The 15,624-nt window shown below is 41.2% G+C and overlaps 2 protein-coding genes across 3 annotated transcripts in view; both read right to left on the bottom strand.

The window, feature by feature from the left end:
- The window catches only part of LOC104930024 (uncharacterized), a 16,781-nt gene extending 15,345 nt beyond the window's left edge, over positions 1 to 1,436 (bottom strand). Inside the window, exon 1 of the mRNA XM_027278541.1 lies at positions 1,118 to 1,436. Coding sequence (XP_027134342.1) covers positions 1,118 to 1,325 — 208 coding nt within the window. The 5' untranslated portion in view covers positions 1,326 to 1,436. The remainder of the gene's footprint in view (positions 1 to 1,117) is intronic.
- Positions 1,437 to 5,102: 3,666 nt separating this feature from the next.
- On the bottom strand, positions 5,103 to 15,006 carry lgalslb (lectin, galactoside-binding-like b). 2 transcript variants are annotated; one of them, XM_010744682.3, is made up of 5 exons: positions 14,339 to 15,006; positions 13,704 to 13,787; positions 13,526 to 13,614; positions 12,633 to 12,819; positions 5,103 to 9,977 (listed from the first exon to the last, which is right to left on the bottom strand). In XM_010744682.3, exons 1-5 carry the CDS (start codon positions 14,369 to 14,371, stop codon positions 9,834 to 9,836), a joined length of 537 nt encoding a protein of 178 aa, XP_010742984.1. In that variant the 5' UTR covers positions 14,372 to 15,006; the 3' UTR covers positions 5,103 to 9,833. The 2 variants fall into 2 exon arrangements, with proteins under 2 accessions (XP_010742984.1, XP_019119383.1); XM_019263838.2 differs by having other exon boundaries at positions 13,704 to 13,796; positions 14,339 to 15,004.
- Positions 15,007 to 15,624: the final 618 nt, after the last annotated feature.

The raw sequence follows: 15,624 nt of genomic DNA, 5'->3' as shown, positions 1-15,624 counted from the left end.
GTTTTATACTATGTTTTATTTACGTTTTATACTATGTTATATACTATGTTTTATTTATGTTTTATACTATGTTATATACTATGTTATATTTATGTTTTATACAATGTTATATTTACGTTTTATACTATGTTATATTTACGTTTTATATTATGTTATATACTATGTTTTATTTATGTTTTATACTATGTTATATACTATGTTATATTTATGTTTTATACTATGTTATATTTACGTTTTATACTATGTTATATAGTATGTTATATTTATGTTTTATACTATGTTTTATACTATGTTACAGTCTGCATGTAGCCAGCATGAAGCCAGCATGAAGCCTTCATGAAGTCTGCATGTAGACTGCATTTAGTCTGCATGTAGACTGCATGAAGTCTGCATGTAGTCTGCATTTAGTCTGCATTTAGCCTGCATGAAGCCTTCATGTAGTCTGCATGTAGTCTGCATTTAGTCTGCATTTAGCCTGCATGAAGCCTTCATGAAGCCTTCATGAAGTCTGCATGAAGCCTGCATGAAGCCTGCATGAAGTCTGCATGTAGACTGCATGAAGTCTGCATGAAGCCTTCATGTAGTCTGGATGTAGTCTGCATTTAGTCTGCATTTAGCCTGCATGAAGCCTTCATGAAGCCTTCATGAAGTCTGCATGAAGCCTGCATGAAGTCTGCATGAAGCCAGCATGAAGTCTGCATGAAACCTTCATGTAGTCTGCATGTAGCCAGCATGAAGCCTTCATGAAGCCAGCATGAAGTCTGCATGAAGCCAGCATGAAGTCTGCATGAAGCCTGCATGTAGTCTGCATGTAGTCTGCATGTAGTCTGCATGTAGCCTTCATGTAGTCTGCATGTAGTCTGCATGAAGCCAGCTGCAGTCTGCATGAAGTCTGCATGAAGCCAGCATGAAGTCTGCATGTAGTCTGCATGAAGCCAACATGAAGTCTGCATGAAGCCTGCATGAAGTCTGCATGAAGCCAGCATGAAGTCTGCATGTAGTCTGCATGTAGTCTGCATGAAGCCTTCATGTAGTCTGCATGAAGCCAGCATGTAGTCTGCATGTAGCCAGCTGCAGTCTGTGTGTGTGATGGACGGTGAGGTGAGGTGGAGCTTGCCTGACACGAAGTGAGCGCTGCAGATCCGAGCGTTGCGGATGGCGTCGTAGCTGCTGAACTCATCCGTCCAGTCCTCTCGGTTGATCGCTTCCAGCCACAGCCGCCTGCGCTCGGCGTCAAACGGCGTCACAGCCGACGGTATCCGGTAGAAATGAAGGCCTTCTGCGTTGGCATATCTGTTCCTGCATCCAGTGGCGCAGCAGGACATGATCTATTCCTCTTTATTCCTCTTTTATTTCGACTCTTCGCTGACACTTCTTTCCAAACAAAGCGCCGCTGATCAACTTTACTTCCGCGCGACGTAATTGGAGTCCGAAATGCGCATGCGCACACAAAGAAAAAGTAGTCCCGAAGCACAGACCACCAGTGGTGGGAAGTTCGAGTCTTTTTACTGAATCTGATCACTTACTCCTGCACGGTAAATCTTTTTTAGAGTCATTTGGTTCATTCGCGTTCAGTCTACAAACCCAACATCTGCAACCTCTGCAAACCCAACATCTGCAACCTCTGCAAACCCAACATCTGCAACATCTACAAACCCAACATCTGCAACCTCTGCAAACCCAACACCTGCAACCTCTGCAAACCCAACATCTGCAACATCTGCAAACCCAACATCTGCAACCTCTGCAAACCCAACATCTACCTGCAGCACCATGCACACCATCTTCTTCACCCCCTGGTGGTGAATGTTCAATCACTTTTTGCAGCTTTTTTTTTTTTTTTGTAGTTGTTAGCACATTATTTAACTATAAATTTGATCTTTTATATACCTTTTATATACCTTTTATATACCTTATACCTTATAGCTTATATATATATATTATATATATTAATATATATATATATATATATAATATATATAGTTTTGTATATTATATATACAACAATATATGTATATTGTATATGCGTGTGGTGTGTGGTGTGTGTGTGGTGTGTGTGTGTACATATATATTTATATTATACATATTATAATATATATATATATATAATATATATATATATATATATATACAATAGTTATATTTTGTTCTTAATAGATGGTTACTTGTTTACATATGTTGCTTTTGTTTGTTTGTATACCTGGAGTATTGTAACAAAAATATTTTCCCCCTGGGATTATTAAAGTATTTCTGATTCTGATTCTGAACCAATCTGTATGAACCAATGTAAACGTGACAAATGAACCAATCTGCCCTGTTCAGTCCTTTCCTAAACACTTTTCCTTGACCTCAATGGAAAACGTCACGAGGTCAAGCAAAGATGTGAAGGAGAGGTCATAAGGAGTAAGGAGAGATGACCGCGGTGTTAATGTTTTCTACCTTTCCTTTCGTAAAGGATGGTCCGGTGTATCATGTGCTAAAGGAGATACTAAAGGAAGCAGTGAAGCTCCTTTCCTTAAGAGTTTGAGAATTCGAACAGCTCTTATCCACACCCCAAACTTGAGGACACGTCCTTGAGTCTTAAACTAATCATTTCCGTTTCCTGTCCTGACTGAGCTGGTGCAGCTGCCATGTGGCGAAGGAACGTACTGCATGGAAATGAAACAAATCACTCACTGAGACTACTCATTACTCCCGAGTCATGTAAAAGATTAGTTCAAACTGAACAATGCGTTCACAAATGACACACCACTACAGACCACCAGAAAATTGTTTGAGGCAGGGCCGTTTTATTGCTATATGTGGACTTTACAGATGCATAGGGCCCTGCAGCCACCAGGGGCCCCCAAGCTGCAGGTTCAGCCTCAATAAATAAAAGGCACTTGCATTCTATAGATAATAGCTGTAATGTGCTAATTTTGAACATGTCCTAAGTGTCAAAAGCAACACAATTATATACAAATATAGTTGTTTAAGTATTAAGTGTAATTGGGCAGTTACAGACTGCAAACAAGCTTAATTTTCCTACCACAATGACAGAGTAGTCCTATGCTTAAGTGGCAAAATATTAGATGATCACAGCCATCCCTTAAATCACCGCCTTCAGCTACAGTCCTCATGGGGAAAAGTGGAAAGTCCCCTTCTTCTTAACCTTGATTCGCTATAACCTTGGATGTGGTAGGCTTTGTTTTAATATATCCTTTTAATAATAGCTGATTCATGCACATGCAAAAACACAAAATTCAAAGAACAAACAAATAAATTCAACATAAAAACTACTGGAGCTGAAACAATGGGTGGATGAGTTGATCGGTCAGTCGATGAAAGTTGAAATGTCCAAACACTTCATGGCTCCAGCTTGTGATTTCCTGCCTTTCCTTATCTTAACAGCAGAGACAACATCAACTATTAACAGCAAGAAAATGACTTAAACAGCTGATACAGGCTGAAACATGTTTAGCCACAGAGCTGAAGACAACTTAGATGGATTTGCTTATGAACACAGGTAGACACGCAGACACTTGTATGGTCTCTCTCCAGCGTGGCTCTCATCACAGGTTTTACAGGGTCAACATCTTTATTAAAAAAAAAGTGACTTGACTTCAGTGTGAAATTATAAATGATGATCTCAAATATGTTTCCGCAGACCTTGCCGAGCTGGAGTCATGTCTGGCTTCCACTCTTCTTTTTCTTCTTTATCTGCACGTGCAGCAGCAGAGCAGTCTGATGAAGGTGGCTGACAGTTGGCGGTTCCTTCTGTTTCATTCTAAAAATTGTTTCACACAGTCGGAGGGAGCGGCCTCTGGCGTCGCTGTGATCACTCCTTCCACTTTGATCTGCAGGAATAATTGATCTCGGCTCTGCTGCGGCTCCACGTTGGGATTTCACTCCTGCCGAGAGGGAAACTTCTCTTCAGAGACTTCGGGAGCATCTGTTAAACATGAAAGAACATTTAGTGACTCAGATTTTGTGATTTACTCAAGCTCTGGAATAGAAATATGCTGTTTTTCCTTTCAGTCATTTCCCTGTCAGTCATTTTTCATTTTTAATGTTTTCTTTTTTTGGAATGATTTGTTTTTCTTTAAGGTTATGAAGCTATTTGAAGTTTTAATACGAGACTTGGACTGGTTATTGTCCCTTTTGCACCATTTTGACTTTTGTTGATAAAGTCACTTTATATTTTGCTTAATTTTTCTGTTTATTGGCATTATTTATCTCATTTTAAAGATGTTTTTTAAATTGTTAAATTATCATTTTCTCAGGTGTTTGTCACGTGTCTCTCCTTCTATAGTGTGTTGCTGCCTGATTCTTGTATAAAGATGTTTTTGTTTGATTTGATGGCTGATGAAAGTCCATGACCTAAATATTATATCTGTTATGAACTGACAGGAAGTAGGAGTTCAGCTTTTTCTTTTGCATCATTAAAATTTCCTTTGCAGCTGTCTGCCAGGTGTGGATGAAAACTCTTGCCAGATGCCACTCTGCCTTCACTTCCTAATTTGTTATTTCCATAAATATCATAAACCAAAATTAAATTAAAAAAACATTGATAACAACACTTTCTTTCTGGAATTTTCACCTTTCATTTATTATTACATTCAGAATATACTTTAAAAGTGCAGAGATCGAGATCAGCCGCTCTGTGCTGGATACCCGGAGTGTCTCTGACGTGCTGGAGGATGTCTGGGGGAGGAGAAAATGTGATATTTCACAAAGAAGAAATTCTTTGTTTGCATTCCACACCCACTGGAAGAAGCAAAGTAAATCTTGAAAGTGAACATATACAGTAAGAGTACAAAGTCTACCACCAGAATCAACATCCCCTTTCTCCTCCTCCTCCACCTCTTCACGGCCTCATTCTGATCAGTTCACCATTATCTCATCCTCTTTGTCTCATTTTGTTGTTTGCAGTATGTTTAATGTCGCATCACGGCTGAACTTAAGCTTTAACATTTCATAAAGTGTAAGAATTTATTAACTCTTCAAAAATATAAATAAATAAAACAAGATGGGATCAATAACCCACTTTTTTCTGAGCTGACCTCAGATGATGAATTTATTGAATTTTTCCCCCCTCAGTAAAAACTTAGACACACATCAAGTTCATCAGGGATGTAGCTACCGGTTTTTATTTCATGTCTGGGTGAATATTCAGTGTTGAGCATGAGGGAATAAGAACATTTCCAAGATGAGAAGTTTATTGGTTTGCAAAGTAGCTGTTTTTACAAAAGCATGGGGAGAAGAAGAAGAAAAAAAACATCTTAAGAGGTTTATAACACAATGGTGGAATGTACTGTCTTCATCTAAACACTGGTCCAGTGCACACTGTCAATGAGACAAAAAAAATCAGGGTCATCTCAGGATATTTGGGGAATTTGCAGCATGTCGTAAATGCAACTGCTCCTGTGTCTGCTAACAGCCAACAGAGGGGGCCAACATGATGCTTGGTAAGCTCAGAGTCACAACAGCCAACACCCCTGGTGATCCTCAGACTTGGTACATCCCAGAAAACACTCAAATTAAAAATGATTAAAACTTGTTTAGCAGTTCAAATAAAATGACCCAATACTTCACACATTTCCCCATGTCACACAGGAAAGTACAATATGTAAAGTTTGTACAAGTCAGAGCCCAGAACCGGAGAAACACTCATCATTATAAAAAACCTTTTCAAGATGCCTTCATATAAACAGCATAAAATAGTACATTACCAATACAGTAGGTATGACGTTACCACACACAACCCTGCTGGTTACACTGTAATAAATAGAAATGATAATGATTGTACAATCACACAATACATTAGCAACAGGTCAGCCTACTTCTACTCAGAGGACGCTTCATACTGTAAATGGACATGATGATGTGGTCGTTCTTACAAAAGTCATGAGAATGTTTTAGCACTTTTTTTTTTTTTAGAAAGTCGGTGGGTTGTTCTACTTGTTAAAAGTTCTGGGGGGGTAAAACTTAATCCATAATCTTGATTTGTGCATCCTAAAGTTTGCAGATTGTAATTTGGGAAGCACTAAACTGGGATCCTAGGCTACAAAAAGGTAAACAGATCAAAAGAGAAAGAAAATGCAGCTATGAGGGGAGATGTCGTCGAAACAGGCCCAGATGTAAAAATAAAGAAAGAAAGAAAGGAAAGCATGCTTGACTGGAGCAAAATAAAAAGAACTGGCAATATAACGCCTCAATCTTTCATGTATACAAAATGCCAGGTAATAGCTTACATGCACAACAAAATGCTTTCTGCTTGGTATCTCTCGTGTAACAAAAAATGAAGCCACGAGAGGCCAGGTTCATAAATATGTACATCCAAAGAGGAGCATACAGACGTGGGTCAAGTCTTTCATCAGACGCCCTCGATTTTTAACCGAGCATAGGACAGGTGGTCTGTTTTTATGAAGATCGAGGTGAATATGAACATGTGGGAATTTCATCCGATTACAATCAGAGAGAGAGTAACATTCAGCTGCATTTTTTTTTAAAGGGCTGAAGAACAAGAGCAAGAATTGTTCTTCAAAAGACGTGGGATCATTAGGAGATCAGAAACTGGGACCTGTTGTAGTTATTAATTCAGGAAGAAACACAATATATATTGGAGGTTTTCTAAGCACATGTACCCAAACTGTATTATTTTACTGGAATACCAAGCAGTTGAGAGTCCCTAAAGTGGACGCCAACACTTTTTTAAAGTTTTAAAGTGCACCAGTACCAAATAAGTAAGCTCAAGTACCGTTAGCTTGTCATGTACCTGCACCACATCCAACTGTGCAGAAAACCTAAAAAAAAAATACTGTGCTCATGCACAGCTAGAAAACACACAACACTTAAAGGAAAAATGCAGAGTTACACTGTGCACACACAGCTCAGCTCTCCCTGCACACACACACACACACAGAAAACACTCCCTGGTTCGAGCCCTTTATTTCAGGAAGTCTTGAATTGTTCGTCTCCCTCCCCCATAATTCCTAGCAACAGCCCTACCGCCATCGATGCCGTTAACTGCTGCCAGCGAGGCTCCTTGTGTGACAGCTAAGGAGCCGAAAAACAAACCTAATGTTTCCACATCCATGAAAACACACCGCCGAGTCATAGTCATATTCTTTCCAACATGTTATTACAGCTGTAGCATCACAAACGGATGGAATAGAAATCCAAAAACACACCCTGTCAAACACATTTTTTGTACACATTTGTTCTTATGTAACACTGGAGTAATGATGCATCTCACTGGCTCGCTTCCTTTCTGACTTACCCTTTCATACCAAAACTGTACTCATTTCCTGTTTGTGTCTGAAATAAACCAGCTCGCCAACTGACCGACCAGGAGAAAACAAGTTCTGCTCCGGAGGGGAGATCTTATTACTATGTGAAAAGGAGTTAACAAGTACTCAGTGCATGCATGTATGTATGGAGAGCAACCTCTCTGTATTCCGATGGATGCCGCACACAGCTGTGGCTCTCATGTGCACAAAGCTCAGAAACCTAAAAGGAAGCTTCATTAGTGTGAGCATCAATTACAGAGCGCCCTGCAGTGAAGTCAGTGCAACGACTGCTCTGCACAGATGTCATGGCTTACTCCAAGAATCACAGCAGCAAAGGGCGATGGGGGAAACCGTCATTAGCTAAAGATCAAGTGTAAAAACGTCAAAATCTCAATTTGACTTCTGTGCAGCGTAACTACTTTGTTTTTCGAGCTGCTCGAAAAGTGGAATTCGAACCATGACACAGCATTAAAAGCATGCGGTCAGTTTTCTGTTTGATATGAACTAAGCTGCAACATCTGCCTCCAAAGACAATCAAAGCTTCAAAGTCAAGTTTTCATCTATTTATTTCTAATAACTCACCTCTTTAGGGAGTTATAAAGTACTTTATTAATGTTAATAAACATTTTATAGATCATATAAATATAAGACATTAACTGGAACAACTTTGGGGTTGACAGGTTAAAACAAAAATGCTTGCCCTGCTTGACCACATTGACAGGATAGATGCAGAACTGATGGTTTATTAGCTGGTTTACAAGATTAATAACTGCATTATTGCCTAATACACAACCCGGCAAACAAAAAGTTGTTCTTATTAATAGCTTACAACTGATCTATGAACTAAATAATATTGATTAATCATCTTATAAACCATTTATTACAGTAGAGAGTTGTACCCAGAAATCTATGCAGTTAAATCCTTTCCTAGTTTTACTCTACGTGTTCGACTGATACTGTAGGAGGTGTAAACTTAACACATACTTATTATACTGCGAGTTTTCCTTAGATAACATCTTCTATCACTGTGTATTTATTAGAACTTCCTCGGCGAAGGAGAAGACATCGTGTCACAGAGACAAAACCATGTGATGCATTTAAGACACAACTGTATTTGTAAGACTTATAAAAAAAACCTGCTGGCTCCGTTAAACAAAGATGTAACTGATTTTTAACGCCTATCTGCTTCAGTGCGGTCAAGACACTGACGTGGAATGACTCAGGAAACACTGACGCCGCATAAAAACACATAAGACATACTGTAGAACCGAGAATGGACTAAGAACAGCACCAACCAAACGGTCAAGAAACGGTGACATTAAGTAATCATTTTTTTGTGCATCACTATATCTTCTATGCTACTATAGAAACATGAATACTATACATTCAAAAATACCACCGGGATCTTACTCTGCTTGCAACTAGCCGACTAAATGCAACTGAAGGGTTTTAGTTTGAGTTCAGCAAACACCTGCGCATAGCACGGTTTCTCCTAAATATGTACCGAGGTTTGACTAAGTTGCATATTAGTTTGGATGAGGTTTGCATGAAGAACGTGTGTGACAGAAGAGAGCCAATTAAAAAGCCATTTCTCAATTCTCCCCGCCAGAGTAAACACACAGTGCATGTGTGTGTTTGCGTTCTGATTCATCTTGTCATGATATAATCCTCATTTTTGGGTATTTAGGTCGGTGAGACTGTGGCGTGTTACCATGACAACTGGGATAAACCCAAGGGAGGGCTGGGAGGGTAGAAGTGCCTTATGGAGATACATCTGCACGGAGAAAACAGTGTGCTCTATTGTCTATTGTGGTCAGGAGATTGAGTTTTAGGCTACAACTGCACCAGTAAATACATCCCCAGCTGTGCCGGGTGTAATAAAATCTGAAAGCGTCAAACAATCCTGCAATATTTTGCTTTGAAACCAGTTTTATCTGACATGAAAAATGATGTTTCAGCCCTTGTGGGAGTTCGTCAGGGCTCAGATTGAACATATTAACACTGCTCAGGTCAAATACTGCAGCATTCACATGCATGTTTCCAGTTTATCCAAAAAGGTTTTGGAAGATTTGCAGAATTAAAAACCAAAATTGGAGATTTTTTCTTTTTTTACTCATAAGCAACAGTTTTTCCTGAGTAACTGGTTTATATAACATCTGTCCTTGAAGGTACTCCACACCTGCCTCTATCTCAGCATCCCTCAAAAGGATTCAACATTTAAAAAAATGAATGTGCTATTAATAAGCTGTGAGATCCCCGATCTGACAAAACTGGGGCTATAAAGAGAAAACCCTGAAAATGGAGCAGACACATTCATCCTCAAAGCATCGTCATATCAGATCCTGATTTTTTAAAAAAGAAAGGAACGGAGAGAAGCGAGTGAAAATGGAGCAGAAGAACTGTAACTTGTCACCATCAAAGATTTTTTTTTCCAGTTGCTTTGCAGCTGCAGTGTTGCACGACGATGGGTTATGGATGATGACGTAACAGGCGCGTATGTGTGGTCATCTGTGATCAAGTCCTTGCTTCGCACGCGACTTGTAGAGCGGGAAGAGCGGGAAGTTAGCCGAGCTTGGTGATCTGTATGTCTCCTTGTATCCGTACTGTGTCGATTGAGGGCAAAGATTTCACTTTGTGATAAAAGTCAAAGAGCTGATGTCCGTCCACGAATATCCGGAACCTCTGGTGCTCGCAGTGGATCTCAATCTGTAGGGGAGGGAGGACAGGATGAAGATGGAGAACAAAAAGAGGGAGGAAAAAAAGAGTAGATCAGATTAAGCAGGATACATTTACAATTTCTAATTAGCCCATACAGGCAAAAACATTAGCGGAGAGAAGCATCAAACTTCAGGAGAGTGCACAAAGACTGTACGCAGAGAAACAGCATTACATCTTATTGGTTAGATCTGCAAACCAAAGTTTAAATATGGGCGACTGTGGAAACATGACAGCTCAGAATGGTGGATCTAAAAGAGTTCCTGTGACTTCAGGCCCTTTCTAATGCAAGTCTTAAATATAGGTGATCATACACTCATATATTCTGGCATATTCTGTAAATAGAGCACCCTAAATCCAACACCCCGGACCTTTAAACTCTACAGCAGTTCGTCTGAACACCCATCCAGCTAAAGTCATTTATAACCAGTGTAAAAGTACATGAAAAGGATACTTTACTGCAATAATAAAAGCACAGACTGTGTTACTTTAATTTGTATCATTTAGAGAAGAAAAGCAAAATATTAAACCTGAACTAATCGATTCTTTCAGGCCAATCGAGGGCGAATCAGAAGAACAGCTCCTCATTTCACCACCAACTCCTGAGGGAAAATATCAGACTACTTCGCTGCTAAAAGCTCCACTAGTCGCTAACTCGGTCTGCAGTCAAGAAACAGTTTTATGAGTTTGATGAGATGGTTGTTCACATTTTAACTCTGTTATATAACAAATCACAATCTTTTTAACATCCGCTTTAAACGTCATGTAACGTCTACCAAACCACCACAATGCTGTCTAGTAAATGGTGACTTCATGTCACTTTCGCAGCCGCTCACTCTGAACCCGAACAAGATAAAAACGCGTGTCCGTCCAAAGAACACACACTTGTAGGTGTGATCCTTCTTCCTCGGGGTGGGGGGTCGTTTCCATGAACCCGCAGCACATCATGTGTCTGTCCACACGCCGCCAAATTCATGCGCCGGTTTGTTGGAAGCAATCTAAGCAAGACAAGTCTTAATCTTCAGCCCCCAGCTTCAGACAAGTCATGACTGTGCTGAGCGGCTCGGTCATGCTCCGACCACAAACAATGACACTTTATCAGAGAGCTGACATTACATAAGCAGGCGCAGGGATCACCTCTAAAAATAGGCCAGACATGGCATGTCATTGTGTCTTAAGCAGTCCCAGAACACAATGGCACTGAAGCTTCTTACTGTTTAGTAGGCTGCTTTGTTCGACTTTTAATTGAAGCACGTCGTCATATATTTTTAGTCAAACACCATATGCATTATTCATGCGCATATTGAGATGTATCAGAGCGGAATGAATGATTACAAAGTCCTCAGGTCTTATGAGAATTACTCACTGTACATATGTGCTGCTGCTGTTCAACCCCCCACTTCAACACAAACAGCTGATGCCGCCCCTAATGCATTTAACAGAGCACCACAGAGGACACAGCCTGTGTTTACAGTAGATGGATGTGATGTAGTATGGAAAACATTTCCTGTTAACGTCTCTGTTGCGACGTGATTATTTCTCTGACGGTTTGAAAAGTTGTCAACGCGATTTAAAAAAAAAAGGAAAAACATCCTGTTAGTTTTTGTAGCCAGATTACTACTGACAGTTATTCTTATTTATTGTCAATTAATCTGTCAATTTTATGCATAATATTTTAGGAAAAAGTATGTGGGTGTGTAATAGGTCTGGATTTCGTAGATGGATATTTAATTGCTTTAGCATGTTTATGTTATGTACATGTTCTCCCAACAAACGACGTGAGAAAGTGAAATTAAAACTCACAAAGCTGAATGAAACAGTTTGTTTGCTTTTCTACTTCTGTCAATGTTCCATAAGCCTTTACTGCTACTCATCTTCTTCAGCGGATCATAAGCAGTTATTATATTCTGAATACTTCGCACAGAGATTGGCTGAGTGTCCAGAGTAATGCGTGCATGCTATCGCAGTTGGAGCGGTTATCACGACTCGTCCAGCTTTGTTTGGTTTCTACATTCTTGCACTGACTCTTTACGCTCTTCTGTCCTGTGTTTTGGCACCGCATGTTGTCCTTTGGCGCCGCATAGCAGCTATGAAAACACTTTAGCCTTCTGACGAGGACAAACACATCGTACAAGCTTAAAAGATCCTTTAAAGCATACCTCGGCCTTCAGGATTTTAAGGGGGATTTCCCTGTTTAAACCAATAGGATTTAAATCAATGGGTTGTATGATAACATTTAACTTGCCATGGTAACATCACATGTGCCGTTTAAACTTTCTGTGGTTAAGATCTGTTTAGATTTTGTTGCACTCTGTCCGGGTTCAACATTGATCTGCTGAGCTAACATCAGTCCACAAAGCACCAAACAAATAAAAAACAGACCTGCTGACCTTTGTTTTGACTTTGATCATTAAATTTCACCGGGGACTTTTGTTCAAAGAGTCAATGAAATCATCAAACCAACGGCCAAATATGATGCAGCGGAAATACAATCCAACTGTAAGTGTAATGAAGAACAGGTCTGGAGGAGAAGGACGCCGGATGGAAAACAGAGCATCCCAAACTTCTCACAGAAGAACAAGTTCTACAACAACCAGAACCATGCCCCATGTGAATTTGTGATGAATACAAAAATAGGATCTTTACCCTAAAAGGCTGATCGGGAATGAAGGGGAAGTAGGCGGTGGATGCCTCCTCTCCCATCCATTTCCCAGAGATGCGGGCGCCGCGCAGGAACTGACGGTCGGTGAAGCGGGCGGTGAGTTTCAGGGCCACGTCATACGGGTGCTCCTCTTTCTCTGAATCACGGCCACAGGTCAGACTCACGTCAAAGCTGTCGAGGTGGTGGGGGTGGAACGGAAACAAAGGATTGAGGAGTCAGACAGGCAACATGTGAGTCCACTAATAATCTGGGGATAAGTCATAATGCATAATTCTGCTGCTGCTGCTGCTGCTGCTGTGTAGGAGCAAACTAATCGTGCGTTAATTATACATAATCCCTGCTTTGCACCCCCCCTTCAACTGTGCCGTTTAGGTACAATCATCTTTGTGGGAGTGAAAAACTTGCAACAAAGAAAGAAAAACAGCTGTGTATTTTAAGCCCCGGAGCAAAGACATTCACATGAACTTTGGCACTAAAACTGTGCCAGCAGCAGCCACTGAACATGATGAGGTCATGGGGGGGAAGTGTTCTTCCAATTTTTGACACAAGTTTCCATGTAGGGTAAGGGCACACCCAAACAAGCCTGCCTCACTGGCTCTTTATTTTTCCTCTTTCCCCCCCTTTTTTCCCCTTCTTCTCCCTACTGGTTAGGAAACGCCCTGTCTCTGCATACTTAAGAAGCCACCATTCTCCTCTGGCTGCCCACGCATTACTCAGTGTGTCCTGGAGTGGCTGTGCAAATCTGACTGGCCTAGGAAACAAAAAAAGCAAATCTCTAACATCACTCATGCGTGCATGTGCATGACATGAAATAGGTGAGATAAAGACTAGGCTCCAGATAAGGTGTGTGTGCATGCATTGTTAAGTGTTATCTTACCTGTCTGGCTCCAGATCGACGATGCCCATCACTATGATCTTCTTCCCCGGCCGCATGCCGCCCCGGATGCGGCCGCTGAATGGCACAGTCTATGCAAAGTACATTGAAATGATTCAAAGCATAGCCAGAGGCGAGAATCAAAAACAAGAAGACTTGAGCATTAAGGCATCTTTCATACCAGGAGACGTGATAAATCCTCCTTGTCAGGTGAGATGAGGCCGGGGTTCCCCAGCGAGTCGTTCAGGTGGTCATCTTCCACATTCTTCAACACCAGTGACAAAAGACACAGGATGCAAACTGTCATTTATCGCTCTGTCAGGTAAGATATAAACCGGCCTGGCTCAGGTTCAAACACCCAGCACGAAGCTGCAGGCCTGCTTATTAAGAAATACACACAGTGTGGCCTTGCATGCGGCTGTTCCCAACAATGACGAGGTGGCAGCGGCAGCAGACCTGTCATGTTGCTGATCGGGGATCCTGTCGTGTGCCACGCGTGATTAAGAAATAAAAGGAACATAAACTCGCACCTGCGATGCGTAAAAACGCGCACCGGCCTAGGTGAGCGCACACCGCGGATATTAGTTGACCACAAACATATTGGATTTCCTCCCCGGCCACAGATGAAAGAGGAGTCGCCTTGCGCTCTGAAAATGCGCTGCGCACGGCACGGCGCTCGGCATTTACAATAAGCGCCGGATAATCAACATAACGGTGCGCTAAAATCAAACCCGCGGGGTCGATATGCGCGGAAAATAAACGGCAACACATCTTCCCCTCAGCCCCGATCCCCCGTGAACCTTTAAAAATACTCACTATTCCGTCCTTTTCCACTGCCTGCACCGCCATCTTGAGCTGAATAGCATAGGATGCTTATTATCGAGCAGCAGAGGCAGCCCTGCCGGGGAGTGTGCTGGTGGTGGTGGTGGTGTGTCAGCGTCGTGGCACTGACTCAGGAAGGTTATTCCTGTTCCTCGGGTTCTCCACGTCTGACCGGGCCTGACAAGAGAGCACTAGCTCTAGCAGGACATCCCCTGTGCGCTCCAAGGTCTGTCTGAAATGGGTGGATATCTGCTGACGTATACTTTATAATAATTACAGACTAAAAGCTTAATCCCCGTCTGTTGGAGAAGGCTAATCAGACAGATTTCCCCTCAACCCCTTCAACCAATTAGGCAACGAGCTCTGTGGGCTTTAAAAAAAAAAAAGAAAATCCAAATTGGAAGTTAAATCCTGCAAATAACTTAGAATTTAATCTTACGAGCTCCAGACTCTCATGTGCTGCCTGTTCAGTTTAAAGGTGACACACTGGGTCTTTTGGCCTAATTGTCCAAAGTGTGCACACTCAATACTTTTGGCCTCTGAAGCCACACTGAGCTATAAATAGCTCTAAATAGATCAGTCCGTGCTCAGCTGTGAGCCTGGAACATTAATTGGTTTGTCTCATTCACATTGTCTCCCTTTCATTGACATTTACAAACACACACACACACACACACCTCCCTTTTCTCCTCCATCAGTCCATTCCTGTGTATGCAAACACAACCCCCCCACCCCACCTCGCTCTCTGGCTGGTTTAACTTGAACTGGTCCATCCTGCCCCTCTGTGGATATTTACAAGCATTACAGGTTTAAATGACTTCCATATATGAGCTGATGCATCAGTCAATTTAAAAACTAAAGCCATCATATCCTGGATATCAGTACATTAGATTACAATAAACAACATGTTTTCAAAAAGCACACCTCATGGCAGCAGCGGCATCGAGCTCTCTGCTCACATTAAGATAAAAAATAGTGTTTGAGTTTTTGTATCTTGTTCAAAGGAACACAACAAGTCAGAGACATTCATGCATCTACCATCAAAAAGTGATTTATAATAGTAATAATAATAATAACATAACCCACAGACTTGCATAAAAGACTAAAGAGAGCTTCAGTTTCATGCATTTACATACTGTAGCTGACAGTCATGTCCAATTACACCAATTCTCCGCCACAATAACAGGCAATTTACCCAACGACATGCTGCTTATCTTTGACTTAATTACAATAATGGATGTCACTGATCGCCTGTTTGTCTTCATCACACGCAGACACAA

Source organism: Larimichthys crocea, chromosome III, assembly GCF_000972845.2.
Source record: "Larimichthys crocea isolate SSNF chromosome III, L_crocea_2.0, whole genome shotgun sequence".
Classification (NCBI taxonomy): domain Eukaryota; kingdom Metazoa; phylum Chordata; class Actinopteri; family Sciaenidae; genus Larimichthys; species Larimichthys crocea.
This window is presented reverse-complemented; position numbering and strand designations above follow the sequence as displayed.

Excerpts from the sequence above, each read along its gene's own strand:
- lgalslb (XM_019263838.2), bottom strand. The coding sequence starts at position 14,371 with ATGGCGGTGCAGGCAGTGGAAAAGGACGGAATA. Across the intron at positions 13,615-13,703 it reads AGGATTTATCACGTCTCCTG|ACTGTGCCATTCAGCGGCCG; the intron begins GTATGAAAGATG and ends TACTTTGCATAG. Across the intron at positions 9,978-12,632 it reads TTCCCGATCAGCCTTTTAGG|ATTGAGATCCACTGCGAGCA; the intron begins GTAAAGATCCTA and ends CCTCCCCTACAG.